Genomic DNA, 14,876 nt, shown 5'->3' on the forward strand with positions numbered 1-14,876 from the left:
CCGAACTCGTCTCTCAACAAATCCATTGTTACACGTGCTGTGTGGCATGTGGCACCGTCTTGCTGAAACCACATGTTATACAAGTCAAGCTCTTGCATTTTGGGCAAAAAAAGTTGGATATCATTTCACGGTAGCGCTCACCATTCACAGTTACTTTACGATTCGCAGCATCTTTGAAGAAGTACGGTCCAATGATAGCTCCAGCCTATAAACTGCACCAAACTGTGACCTTTTCTGGATACATTGGTAGCTCTTGCAATTCTTCTGGCTGATCTTCACTCCAAAATCGACAATTCTGCTTATTTACGTACCCATTGATCCGAAACTGAGCTTCGTCGCTGAACACAATTTTTCGATAAACAGTGGATCTTCGGCCAACTTTCCAAGAGCCCATTCACTAAAAATTCTGCGTTGCGGTAGGTCGTTCGACTTCAATTCATGCACCAGCTGTATTTTGAAAGGCTTCACACCTAAATCCTTTCGCAAAATTTTCCACGTTGTTAAGTTACAGAGGCCCAGTTGCTGCGAACGGCGACGAATCGATAATTGATGGTCATCATTAACACTGACCGATACAGCTGCGATATTTTCTTCGGTTAGCATTCTACGTAAGCGTGTTGGTGGTTTGATGTCCAATAATGTAAATTTGGTCCTAAATTTAGTCACAATAGCTCGAATAGCCGTTTCAGTGGGTCGATTAAACTGACCATAAAATGGAAGAAGCGCGCGAAACTTTCTTAACAGAACACGCATTTTTATAATAAAATTCAATGATTTGCAAGCGTTGTTCGTTTGTAAGACGATTCATGGTTAAATTATAGACCAAACTGAAGATGTTTGACAGTGAAACAAAACACGAAACGTGCGTCAGCTGTTTAAACCAACTGTTTAAAAAGATAATAGCTAAAAAATCACCCGTTACATACATTTCGGTGTACTTGATCTCTGTGCATGAAACAGAAAAATGATAGAAAAAAAAGTTTTTTCTAATAGCGGTCGCCCCTCGGTAGGCAATGACCAACTTCCGAGTGTATTCTGCCATGAAAAAGCTCCTCATAAAAAACCATTGGGCCTTTCGAAGTCGGCTTAAAACTGTAGGCCGCTCCAATTCTGTAACAGCATCAAGACGCACACCAAAAATAGGAGGAGGAGCTCAGCCAAATACATAAAACACATAACAAAAGTGTACGCGAAAATGATTTATTTATTTTTTACGGCATTTTGCAGCAGTAAAACTTCAGCAGTTGTAATGTTGTGCTTGATTTTTTCATTCACTTGAATAGAGAAAAATAATTAAATAATAAAATAATAACTAATATAATATAATAATATGCATGTAAATATTATCTGCTTATGGCTATGGCCTCAATAATATATGTCAGTAAATATCGTTATGGTTAAGACTACGACTAAGGTTATTACGTTATAGTATGGCACCTCTAACTGACCCCTAACCTATTCGGATTTCATTTCGAATTTCATTAGGCCTCTTCTTTTCGCCAAGTGTTAGCAAGTGGCTTAAATAAACAAATAAAGCAACTGGTATGTAAGTATACAAGTAAGCAAATCTAGGCAGCGTTGGATTAGAGCTGCCTTAAATTACACTTGTTTATGCGGTGAGTTATTCCAGTTTAATGAGGTATAACCATATTCGCTAGCGGCGAATCTTACTCGATAACTTTGTTGTTGCTTCCGCATGCAAATTTTTCATCAAGTTAATCGATCATAGAGATAACGAGCGGGGAAGTGGCGAATAGAAGAGATCTATTGTTTCAATAATTATATTTTTATTTGTATTGTAGTATTTGTTATATTATTATTTCCAAATACGAGCAATAATAATTTGACGCACAATAAATAAAATATGAAAATGTGCTTAACGATTACAAACTTTGTTTGAGATCTATCACAGTTTTCATTAATAAACTACCACTAATTTGTGATCTGAATTGACAACACTGGTCGTTCAGACTTTACCCTTTTTCCGTTGTAAACTTCACGATCAAATTTAATTTCAAACGATATTTCTAAAATTACTTTCTCTACAGCAGCAACGCGTCGGTTACCAGGAAGTAATGCATAAATATTCATTGCTTTCAAAAAGTTGCCTCGAAATGTTATGAAATATTTTGTTTATTTGCTTTCCAAACACTATTCACATTCATACTATACTTACGTGATATACACTATCCATATGCATGAATGTATGTATGTATGAAGAATACTTTGACCATCGCCTCTTGAAAAGTTTCTCAACAGTCACATGCATTAAAATACATGTAAATATAACTACACATGTATGTATGTAATATACAATATTTGTTTTCTGATGTTCACAAAAGCACTTTTTTGCAAATAGAATTTAAAGTCAGAGAAACGTAAAAATCAGAGTGACATCAACAAATATTGGAAAAACATTTGCTGTGTAGAGCTCTTTGGTTCCAATTGATAAGGCATTCCAATAAAAATGCGTATGAATACAAGCACATGCGCTTAACACTACATATTTTATACATACATATGTACTCGTATATACATATGTAAATTAAAAACTGTTGGCATGGATTACAAAAGAAATGGGAGAGAAGACTGTTTGGTGTGGTGTATGTGTGTATGTTCGTTTTTTACCCGCGTGTTTGCTTCTAACTTAGAATGTAATTGCTATTGATAACAGCGCCTTTGGTTTAATAAAAGAACCAAATAATCACAAAAATCATAACACAATCTTATAGAATACTTGGCAATGCAGTGACCGTAAAGTGCAGACACTTCACTGATTAGCTACTCGTAACTAGGATTCCGTCTCTGGCTCAGTTGAATTCGATTTGTTGGGCTGTGCGGTTTTTGCGACTAATAATTAACGCGAGCAAAACATTTGTTTTGAACTTTATACTCAAGATTCATATAACCGAGTATATACTTACATACGTACAAGTAAAGAAAATGATATTAAATAGATCATTGACATCTGTAAACCTGCTTAAACGCAGCTTTTCAACAAGTATTTGGAGAACTGCCAGCCTACAAGGACCCCGTCAACCAGTAAGTGCAAATGAGATTTAATTTTTCGAAAAGGTTTAATGTTTAAATTAACTCCCGACAATCAAAGAAAATAATTTGAGCATCCTCGTAACAATTTTAGAGTTAAACAATTTTTTGCGTATGAATTTTAAGAAGAACAAAAATTTTTTTTGTTGAAATGCTTGAATATCTGAGGTGAAAAAAAACTAACAAATTTCGAATAAAAAGGGTATTTAGGTATTGTAAGTATCACTGAAATAATTATTTAATATATATTAATATATCATATCGCATTAAAAAAAGAGGTTGTCTGTAAAGTCGGTTTACTGGCGATAGTTTAACGTGACAACGTCATAAGAAAATACTGATGTAATGGTTGCAATTTTCAAAACAAAATTTTAATTTTATTTGTTTGATAGATATTTTGTATGGATATAGAAAAAGAGGTAAATGGAATCGCAATGGAATAGGTCAAGTTACATTTACGCACACGTGAAAAATTACGAAACATTTATCAAATTCATGAAAGATATGTTCAATTTGGATTGTGCATCAGACGTTAATAAGTCAACAACACTAAGAGAGGCAACATCATCAATTTGCCTTTTTCAAGACACTTTAAACTCGAAACACTCCCTTTCATTTCCTACTTTTCCTATCATCTCCTATTCTCAACAGAGAAATGGTTCATTACCATGCACACAGGAAGAAGGCATATGCAAATACAAATATGTGAATTTATATACAAATGCGCATATTCATACATATATATGCTCACTCAAGTAGGAGAGAGCCGGATGTCGAACGTTGCCGAACGAGAGGGCCGATTGTGCTCTTTGTCGTTCGTTCCGCGCTCTCGCTTGCAGTTCAAGCAAGGTAACGACGCATGAGTAAGATAACGACGAATGAGCAAGATAACGACGATTGAGCAAGATAACGACACATTTTTTCATGCGTGCAGCCGGCTAAATCGAATTATAAGACGCAATCACGTCAAAAATAAAAATAAAAAGTGGAACTGGAATGAGTGGAAGGAAGAGTTACAAAATTTCTCTGTAAAATTCGTTGTTGTTATATAATTCTATTTAAAATTGTTTTAGGTTTTTATTTCTGTAGTTTTTGTTATACTATTTTGACAAATAAAAAACTTTATCGTTGTTTTTGACAACGAATATAGAGAATTTTTTATTTACATATGGGTAAGACTCCGTCAGAAAATATGAGATTTGCAAGTGGTCTTTCGATTTCTTTGAAACTTTGGGAAATATTAGTTCTAGGTAAGATACATTCGAGCCTAAAAGGATTTTGAAAAATTTTCAAAATTGAGTCATCTACGCCATGTTGAAAATCGGGACCGTGTTTTTTTCAAAAATCAATATTTCTTGAACCGTTGGATGGATTTCAATGCAATTTACAGACAATATAGAAACAAATAAGTAGTTTAAATTAGTATTATGTTAAAAAAAAATTTCGAAATTTTTACCAAAAAAAAGTCAAAAAAATTTTTTGAATCAATTTTTAGTTGATTTGGCCAGTTTTTTAGATTTTCTGTTATACACGTAACGATTCCTTATGATTTAACCTTTATTTTGAAAAAAAAAATTTTATGGTGTCTATAATAGTTCTCGAGATATTGCGATTTTAGTGGAAGCGCGCACGCACGGTTCGCGCTGCGTTATGTGTTCCTGTATGAAGTGACTGGAGCAGACTGCTGCAGGTCTGTGCGCGTTTTTCTACTCCCGCGCTGCGTAACCGCGAACTTCACGGTGCGCGCTTCCACTAAAATCGCAATATCTCGAGAACTATTATAGACACCATAAAATTTTTTTTTTTTAAATAAAGGTTAAATCATAAGGAATCGTTACGTGTATAACAGAAAATCTAAAAAACTGGCCAAATCTACTAAAAATTGATTCAAAAAATTTTTTTGACTTTTTTTTGGTAAAAATTTCGAAATTTTTTTTTTAACATAATACTAATTTAAACTACTTATTTGTTTCTATATTGTCTGTAAATTGCATTGAAATCCATCCAACGGTTCAAGAAATATTGATTTTTGAAAAAAACACGGTCCCGATTTTCAACATGGCGTAGATGACTCAATTTTGAAAATTTTTCAAAATCCTTTTAGGCTCGAATGTATCTTACCTAGAACTAATATTTCCCAAAGTTTCAAAGAAATCGAAAGACCACTTGCAAATCTCATATTTTCTGACGGAGTCTTACCCATATGTGCCTTCTATTTACTACATAAGTGAAAAAAACTAGTCGATGTTTTGTCGATTTCATCGATTAAAAGCTAACGTAGCTCTTACTACTTAAAAATATATTTTGCTAATGCATAACGAATAACACTAGCAAATTTGCCAATTACGTGGAAAGCAACAACACAAAATATCCTACTTGAGTTGACATTACCGGTTTGAGTTGAATTTATGTACACACATACGTACATACATACATGCGACCTGATTAGTGATAGTGTTGTAAAGTAAAAACAGCGGCTGTTGTGTATTGGCCGCTGGAAATATCATACTTGGGAAATTTCAGCGAAACGTTAAACTGCTGGATACACTCATAAAACCAAGTCGCATCCATACGAATTAATAGCGGATTCGTTTTTTTTGTGATTTGGTGGTTTCAATTTTAAGCGAAACCAAATGGAGCAACCTAAATCGGGTGTTTATTTTGCAGGTTGGATGCAAAAGAATACAGCAAAGCAAGGTGAAAAATTTGCAGTGCCAGTTCGAGTTCTAATTATACTATTTTTTTTATAGACTTGCACACGGATTGTGCTTAATAATAATACACATCTGCATGAATCCTTGACGGTTCATCCCTCCGATTTCTGATGTGTAACTTGATGTGGAGTTCCGTATCCGAAAGGCAAAAAATCTGTATACTCTATGTTCGCAGAGCGTATCGAAATCAGACCTTTTTCAGTTCTAGTTTCGAAAGCCGAAATTTCAGAATTTTCCAATTTAAGTTCAGAAAACACGTTATACCATGCATCCAATGATATACATGTATACATATATGTATTAGATTTATACTTGGTCCAAATTTCAAATTTCACCTTTAACTAGTCTTCTAATCTATGCATGCAAATATTTATTTATTATTACTTAAAGCGCAGCAATACAACAATGAAACTTAAAATCTCCAAATCCTAGAGTGAATATGGAAATTTCTTGTAATTTTATAATTTGAATACATGTGCTTATATATAATAATATATTTACAAAAAATTTGCAAATTTATGACACAGCAAGAAAAAGTCGCTCAGGTTTTGTGTAATAGTATATTCACGTTCGATTGCTTTAATAATGCCTGGATTAGATTGTTTGTGTAGAAGGGGGGATAGCTCACTTGGACAAGAAACCGTATACCATATTCTGGTACTATGGAACGCGATAAAAAGAAGGACAAAGCTAATATTCAAGCCATGACGACTAGGAATCACGAATGGAAAAGCATTGCGTGCTAATGAAAAAAGTGGCTGATATCTCCTACTGTTTAGTTAAAAATTTCGAACTTCGCGAAAAAGGAGAGTGAAAATATGTTGAAATAATTCCTCTAAATAGTTTTCTTTGTATAGATTCTAATTGGAAAATAGATTGTAAAAATCTTATATGCTCGCATGAGCCATAGCCAAAAAAAAAAAATTATAACCTTCAGTGTCCTCGCCCAGGAATACAAAATTTAGAGTTCTGAAATAGCTTAGACTACGAGCGTTCAATTATCAATGTCCGATAGACTGTCGCAGTTCCTCCTGTCACTAAGCAGAGGGAACTGTAGGAGGCTGGTTGGACTGATGACGGGTCTCTTTCTATGGGCAAAGCACATGGAAAAGATGTGCATCGCAGACAGTGCGCTCTGCCCAGCATGTGGTGAGGACGGCGAGACGGTGGAACACTTTCTGTGTGTCTGCCCCGCCTTCCCTCGAACCAGGTTTGAAATCTTTGGCACTGATGTGTTAAGAAGCGACCACCTTGGCTGCTTGGCACAACAAGATCTCCTCAGATTTCTTCGGAAGTCGAGTAGATTTAAAGAAAATTAAAAAGGGAATCCGACAAAAAAAAAGTTCTCAATGCTATCTAGCTGTCAAATATTCTCGCTAGTCGAATGCGTGCAAATTCTTTTGCTTCTGTTGCAAATACGAGGGGTCCCTTTAATATGTCGGGATTAGAGAACAAAAACTAATTTTAATCATCGACAATCACTTTATTGTTTTTCAAAATATTCTCCATGAAGATCTATACACTTTTGCATGCGTTTGAACCAATTGTCGAAGCACTTTTGCCACTCTGAATGAGGTACCTCCAAAACACGCATTCTGAATGCCGCAACCGCTTCTTCAGGTGTCGAAAAACGTAGACCTCTCAGTTTGTTTTGTACGGGAATAAAAAGAAGTCATTCGGTGCCAAATCAGGACTATACGGCGGATGACCCATTAATTCGATGTTTTGGGTGTTCAAAAATGCAGTTGTTTGAGCCGATGTGTGAGAGCTCGCATTGTCCTGGTGAAGAGTGATCCGTCTTTGGCGATTGGTTTTCCTAATTTCTTGGAAGACAACTGGCAAACAAATGGTTGTGTACCACTCAGAATTTACTGTTCTGCGTTGTTCTAGTGGTACGGTTGCGACATGCCCAGTTTTTCCGAAAAAACAGGCGACCATTTGCTTGGAAGTGCTTCCTGCGCGAACAACTTCTGTTGGATTTGGCTCATCTTAAAACACCCATACAGTCGACTGCTGTTTACTTTCGGGCTCATACGAGTAAATCCATGATTCATCACCTGTCACGATGTCATAGACGTGTCTCGAAGCCCCGCGATCGTATTTTTTGAGCATTTCCTTCGACCACCGACACGAGCCTTTTTTTGAGCGATTGACAAATTGTGTGGGATCCAACGCGAACAAATTTTTTTGACAGTCAAATGTTTACGCAATATTGAATGTATGCTGGTCCCATTAATGCCTAAGATTGTCTCAATCTCAGGATAGGTCACATGAAGATCTTGCAATATCAGTTCGCGCACAGCATTAATGGTTTTCGGAACAACAACTGATTTTGGACGACCTTCACGAAATTCGTCTTGGAGTGAACTATGACCACGATTGAATTCACCATACCATCGATAAACACTGGTCCTTGATGGAACTTCATCGCCAAAAAATGAATTAAGTTCATCCATGCAATGTTGCTGAGTTAATTCACGTCGAAAGTTGTAAAAAATAATCGTACGAAAATGTTCACGATTTAATTCCATTTTTGGACTTTTAAGTTACTGTAAGCAACACAAATAGCGCTGGTATTTCAAAACGTTCTGAGTACGTAAAAGCCAAAAAATGTCAAACTTTGCGATACAGCTGTCAGTTGGCAGTTTGCAACACCAGGGTTGCCACATCCCGAAATATAAAAGGCACCCCTCGTGCGTAGTTTCGAATTTTGGCCAAAAAAGCATTTTCTAGGGCTATACCTATTTTTGGCTCAGCGGCCAAAGAAAAATTGCTGTTATTGGAGTGAATAGAATCCAAATAAAGATTGACTGTACGAACAAGACTTAATCTTATTACGCTTTTAATGTCTTTAAATGTATATATTACCGCAATATATATATACCTGTTGAAAAAGTGAGGCTAAGTTTCTAACATCTCCTTATTATCATTTTATCATGGTTATAGCTTAGATTACTTAATTGTATGTTTACGCGAAGTCTAATAGATAAAGTACGCTTTTCCATTGCACAACAATCTTAACATTTTTCCTAAATTGATGTCCCATATTAATCAGGATTGTTGCGGAAGACAATGATATTCGCTTTTAAACTTGGTTCTACCGCCGGATTTGTATGAGTATGGGAAAGACGAATGTGAGTAGTTTTTTTTTTGGGGCGGCAGATGCGGTTGTCCTTGTTAAAATGCAATTGCGGACAAGTAAATAGTAAAACGTACTTAGTAAATAATTCATTCGAGTGTTCAAGTGTAAAAATTCAGCAGTCGATGCATTTTCAAATGCTTTACTCTTTTTGTATATACCCTGCAAGGAAATTCCCTACCCTGCAGGGAAAATCAGAACTAGTGAAGCAGCTTTGATTCTTATAAACATCTGGTTTGCATATCATTTGTCGAATTTAAAATTGATTCGGAGCTATCGAAAAATGAAGGCAGACCGCAAAAGGTCTCATCTGTGCTGCTTATGTGGACTTTGTGGTAACCGGGCTTATGTGGGTTATGCTACTTATGTGGGCATTCGGACCCGCCGTATGGTAGCCAGGTAGGTTTGGTGAACCCATGTTCGAAGTCTACTGTGAAAATGAAACATCAAACTGTTGATGTGTTTTTTCTCCTCAGTAGGCAATGATAATTTTCCTAGTGCATTTCTGCCATGTTAAAGATTCCCATGAAGACCATCTATCGTCGGGGTCAGCATAAAACTAACATTTTCGGAGTGTGAAGAACCAAGTGAATTTCCTGAGAGTTTCCGGCAATTTTGCTTGTTTACCGGTAGCGAGCCTCATTATTGAGTTGATTTTTTTCCAGAAGCATGAGACGCTATATAAAATCGTTATCAGATATATCGTTCTTCACTGGAGTACAGTCTGGTGGATGGCTCTCGATAAGACTTCGATTAGAAACAGGCTTCGAAAAGTTCAACGTATGGGGCCTTTGATGCTTTGAATACTCCTTTCATCTTACCTCTCCTAGACTTGGTTGGTACACAGAATGCAGGTAACACTGCTACTCGGCTTGCCGCAGATAATCCATGGCGCGATTTAGGTGTTGGACTCTCGTTCTGGGTTGAACAAACCCTGTTGATTATTGTTTGGATGAAGCAGATTTTAATAGGTAATTTAGTACCAGAATTTCAGCTAGATGTAAGTGGGTTGACGGTTCTTTACTGATGACTCGAAGCCTGACGATAAAGTTGGCTTTGGTGTCTACTCTTAGAAGTGAGCGTTTCTGCTCGTTTTCCTAATTACTGCAGCATATTTCAGGTAGAAATTCTTGCCTTAATGAGATAGCTGTCTGGCTAGGCAAAAATCTGTCTACCTTTAGATAAATCTAGATGGTGGCGTTGTCACTAATTCCATCATTGGTCGCAAATGTCGGAAATCTCTTAACGGAGATGGCGGAATATTTCCGCATCCACTTGATATGGGTGCCAGAGCATAGTGATATAAATACAAGGGAATTGTAAAGAAGGCAAATAAGCGAGTTAGGGCACTAACACTCACCTCTCTCTTGATAAGGAGATTGTAGGCATACTCCTCTCAGCTTACAAAATGCGTGCTTAGCCAGAATGGGACGTCAGGCGCTGCTCAAACGGATAAACGTCTCACAAGCCACTGTCTTAGGTCGACATGCTCAGAGATTGAATGTACCTCATTTTGACTATTGCAGAAGCCGCAAAAATGAGGACGAGGAAAAGTATGTCAGACATTTTCTTTGGTTTAGGTTTAGATACTTTAGCTCATCGTTCTTGAATGATACCGCTGACCTTAGGGATATATCACTGGGTTTGCATTAAAAACAAAATGGTTTAACGAGAAGTAGCAGCTAAATTACTACTATTACATTACAATGGATCGGTAACGGAGTAAGTGAATTGGTTTGAAGAGCGACTGCCACTTCCACCTACCTACCGACCTATGAGATACAGGGCACGCATTGATAAGTAAATAGGGCACGGACTTTGATAATAAATTTTAACAATTTCAATGCGTAGCTAATCGTGCAGCGTTCCATGCCTAAATGTCAGGAGGCAAATTTGACAGCTGTAGTAGTTTTATCAAGATGGTCACTATACATACATACATTGTCAAGCGCATCATAGGAAAAGAAAAAACAAGTTCTGGTTCTTGATACACTAGAAGCTCACCCGACCGGTGCTAGAAGATTTCCCTGTAAGGTACCTACAAACAAGTGAAAAATTCCACTTTTACTCAAAACGAATTTTGAAGTATTGAACACTACTTTTGTAAGTACGAAAGTGTGCATTGGTGCATCGAGGTACCTTCTTTGTCGCTTGTAATGTTAACGACGACTATGTGATATTGTTCACTTGAGAAGCACTTCTGTATATGCTATACATACGTATGTATGCATATTTGTAGTAGAGAGTACAGTGGCAAGTGCATCGATTGTGAATTGGATTTTTTAAAGCACTTTGCTTTTTGGGGATATACTCGTACATATATATGCAGTTGTGTATTGTATTCTTGCAACCTTTTGCTACTAGTGTACGGTTTCCAATACAGTAGATAAATAAAATCGGCCTATAAGTGGAACACTGGAGAATGGCGTAAATGCACTCGTATGCATTACTCGTATTATGGAAAAGCTGTCGCTTTTTGTTTCTGAAGCACAGCTGGCGTTAAAAGAATATTTATGTATGTAATAGTATATTCCTTTGTATTCAGTCGTGTCCGCTTAATTGAAATAGCCATTTAGCTGAAATGGATGAAACTTTGAATCTTCACATATGTATATGAGACAAAAGTTTTTGTGGACATATTATGAATTATCATTGCATTTATGCATCTAATTAAATTAAATTAAACATACATCTTCTTTTTGGGAAATACTACCCGACAAACTTTGGCTATGCTTTTTCTTATCTTCTTCGTACACAAATACACACATGCAAGCGAAATCTTTCTATTTGCGTGAATTGTTGTTGATTGTTAGGTATTTCCGTTAATGGAACTTAACCTAATTAAATAGAAAACCGTCGAACAACTAAACGGAGTAGACTGCTTGCAATATGCATATACAGGTCGATTGAAAAGTGCTTCAAAAATAAAAGTATGAGAATTTTCAAAATATATATATTAAAATATATACCGTATAATGTAAATTTCAAAGCATTTATTCCAATGATTCTCCAACATCTCTGTAATGATTTTCCGATAGCTTTGCAAAATACGTTTCACAGTTTTATTGTGAGCTTATTGAAAAACGATTTCCAGTTGCAAAAAGGGCTCCTTGATAAGAACGTGGCATAGACCTATGGGATGCAATAAAAATAATCCAATATAAAAAGAAGTATAGTAAAACCAATTTATGTAAAGAAACTGAATTAAATTTGCTGAAAATATACGAAAAATTGAAAGAAATTTCATTTAATAAATGAAAACGAATAGGAAGGAACATGAACGATTTAAAATTAAAATAATTTAACTCAATTCAAAAAATACCTTTCATGTTTTACCCTTCTCATAATAATTAATAAAGAAAATTCCTTTCCTTCATTGTAAGCGTTCGACAAAAAACCGAACGTAACAACACGGAAAGGGCTGGACAAACTTTTATCTGCAGCAAATTGGAATGGAAAATAACATCAGGCAAATGACCACCACGACCACGCTTACAAGACAATATCCTTTTCATGAAATTTTCCATAATCGAATTGCAAAGTGGCTGCCCTATGTCCTCGATAGCCTCACGAATTCCATCTTTGAGGTCTTGAATCGACCCTGTGCTGTTGGCGTAGACCTTCTCCTTTACGTGGCCCCAAAGAAAAAAGTCACAAGGTGTTAAAGTTCAAGATCTCGGTGGCCAATTGTGATCACCTCATCGAGAGATAACACGATCCGGAAACTTTTCCCGTAAAAGATCAATGGTTTCGTTGCTTGTGTGGCATGAAGCGCCATCTTGTTGAAAATAAACGTTGTCCAGATCAATACCATCCAATTCCGGCCATAAAAAATCGTTAATCATCTCTCCTGTTTAACACCTAACGCCTGTTATTGGGAAACCCATACATACGTATATTTATACACCACTACTACTAGCTAAATACTATATGATAGCATTGAATTCTGGATTTTTCTACGTATTTTTAAGTTTAAATGTAAAATACCCATTATTTTTAAGTTTTACTGAATTATTTATAATAATTAGAAATAAATCAAAAAAGTATTAAAATGTAAAAACTTTCTTATTTGTCAATTATTTGTGTGAGCCATTGCACACTGTGACTTTTTATCGTTTTAGGATGCCAAAATTAAAAAAAAAAAGTTCTGCGAAAATGATTTTCTTTCGGTATGTTGTGTAAAAATGACCAAATTTTACGACAGTGTACTCAAAATTTATCAAAACAATAGTTTTAAGAAAGATAACCGTTTATAAACACAAGCCGGTGCGTCAATTGAATAATTTGTATTTGTTATCCGAACATCGCTGTGAAGTTTGTCAAAAGATATAATACGAACAAGTATCAATTTCCTAAAATTGAGTATTTGCTGATTAAATTTCAACAATTTTGTACTTCAGGGGTAAGTAAGAGGATTATAAAGTTTTTACTATCGATACAAATCCGCTCAGTAAAATATCACTAAAACAGCCATAGCTTAATATTATTTTTGATATTTTACTGAGAAAAACTTATATTGGTCCATCGAGTTCCGTCCATTCTTTAACAGCGAAACGACCTTTAGGATTCTGTGTTTCAGATACTGGAATAAAATTTTGCTACAATTTGCTACCACAGCTTTAAAAGAAGTTTTCATGGCGATTCCTCGGAAAGAACTTTTTGAAATTTGGCTTACGAGCTCAAAAGAAACGCGTCGTGATGCGGTGTTAGAGAAAATTTTTGCGGTGATCGGAAGAGACGTGGATACTAAAAAGCTAGGAAAGCGTATAAAAAAACAGTGTTGCCAATTTTCTTCAAAGTGGGAGGGGTCTTGCCGAGTTAAGGCCCGTGTTCTAGCCCGTAATTATAGTTGGTTTTCCAAGAGTGAAGACTTTGGAAAATACCGTCTTGATGTTGGGCCATCAACTTCATCCTCTATTAGATCCAATGTAGGTAGACCACATGTGGCGTTTTCCGATTCTTCTCTTCGCACAAAGAAAAGAAAAGCAAAGAGTCTTTTAGCAGTATTAAATAGCGAACAAGTGTTAATGGCGGCAGAAATGGGACTTGTCGGAACGGAAAGTTGACGCAAACATGCTAAGATTCGGCATTTCACCACTTCACTCATGGCTACGGTGCATGGAGTGTATGTTGCACATTGCATATCAGTTGGAACTAAGGACATGGTGTGTAAGAGGCGCCGAAAATAAGGAAAAACTGAAACAGAGGAAGGAAAGCATTCAAAGAGGATTTAGAAACGAAACTGGGCTTTTAATTTATATGCCAAAACAGAAATCTGGCAATACAAATGACGGAAACACAGCACGACGTTTTTTTAGTAATGCAGAAGTTACTTCAGACATTACAGGCATTAACTTATGTCTCTTAAAAAGGCTTTTCACCATATTGTCTTGTTTAGGGTGTGAATTTCAGATAAATGTTGAGGCCTTTGAGGTATACGTGAGAGACACACGCGATCTTTATTTGAGGGAATATGAATGGTACAACATGCCAGTCAGTCTGCATAAAATACTGTTCCATTCAAGACATATAATATCATTATGCATGGTTCCTATTGGTCAGCTTTCCGAAGAAGCGCAAGAATCGAGAAATAAAGATGTCAGAAACTATCGCGAATGGCATACAATGAAAAGTTCACGAACTCAAACCAATGAGGATTTATTGCACAGGCTTCTAATATCATCCGATCCCTACATTTGCAGCTTACGTAAGCCATCGAAAACCAAGCGCGGGACTTTGCCTCAAGATGTAATTGCATTGCTGGCCCAGGAAGAAGTATTATGAATAATTGCTTTCGAATAAGTGTTTATGTTTTTTTATGTTTAATCTTTAGAAACTGTTTATTGGCTTACTATTAATAAAATAAAGATTAGTGACATATTTATCATTGAAACAATTTGTGATTATATCCTTCATTGAGCAGTATAATGTAGTATAAAAAGGTACCCAGGGGCTGAATGAAATCTTTTAAATAT

General features: G+C 36.1%; 1 protein-coding gene across 1 annotated transcript in view; it reads left to right on the forward strand.

Moving 5' to 3' along the window:
- The first annotated feature begins 2,767 nt into the window (after nt 1–2,767).
- The window catches only part of LOC129241204 (delta-1-pyrroline-5-carboxylate synthase), a 64,639-nt gene continuing 52,530 nt past the window's right edge, over nt 2,768–14,876 (forward strand). The window contains exon 1 of the mRNA XM_054877421.1: nt 2,768–3,042. Coding sequence (XP_054733396.1) covers nt 2,944–3,042 — 99 coding nt within the window. The 5' untranslated portion in view covers nt 2,768–2,943. The remainder of the gene's footprint in view (nt 3,043–14,876) is intronic.

The sequence above is a fragment of the Anastrepha obliqua genome, chromosome 3 (genome assembly GCF_027943255.1).
Source record: "Anastrepha obliqua isolate idAnaObli1 chromosome 3, idAnaObli1_1.0, whole genome shotgun sequence".
NCBI lineage: Eukaryota > Metazoa > Arthropoda > Insecta > Diptera > Tephritidae > Anastrepha > Anastrepha obliqua.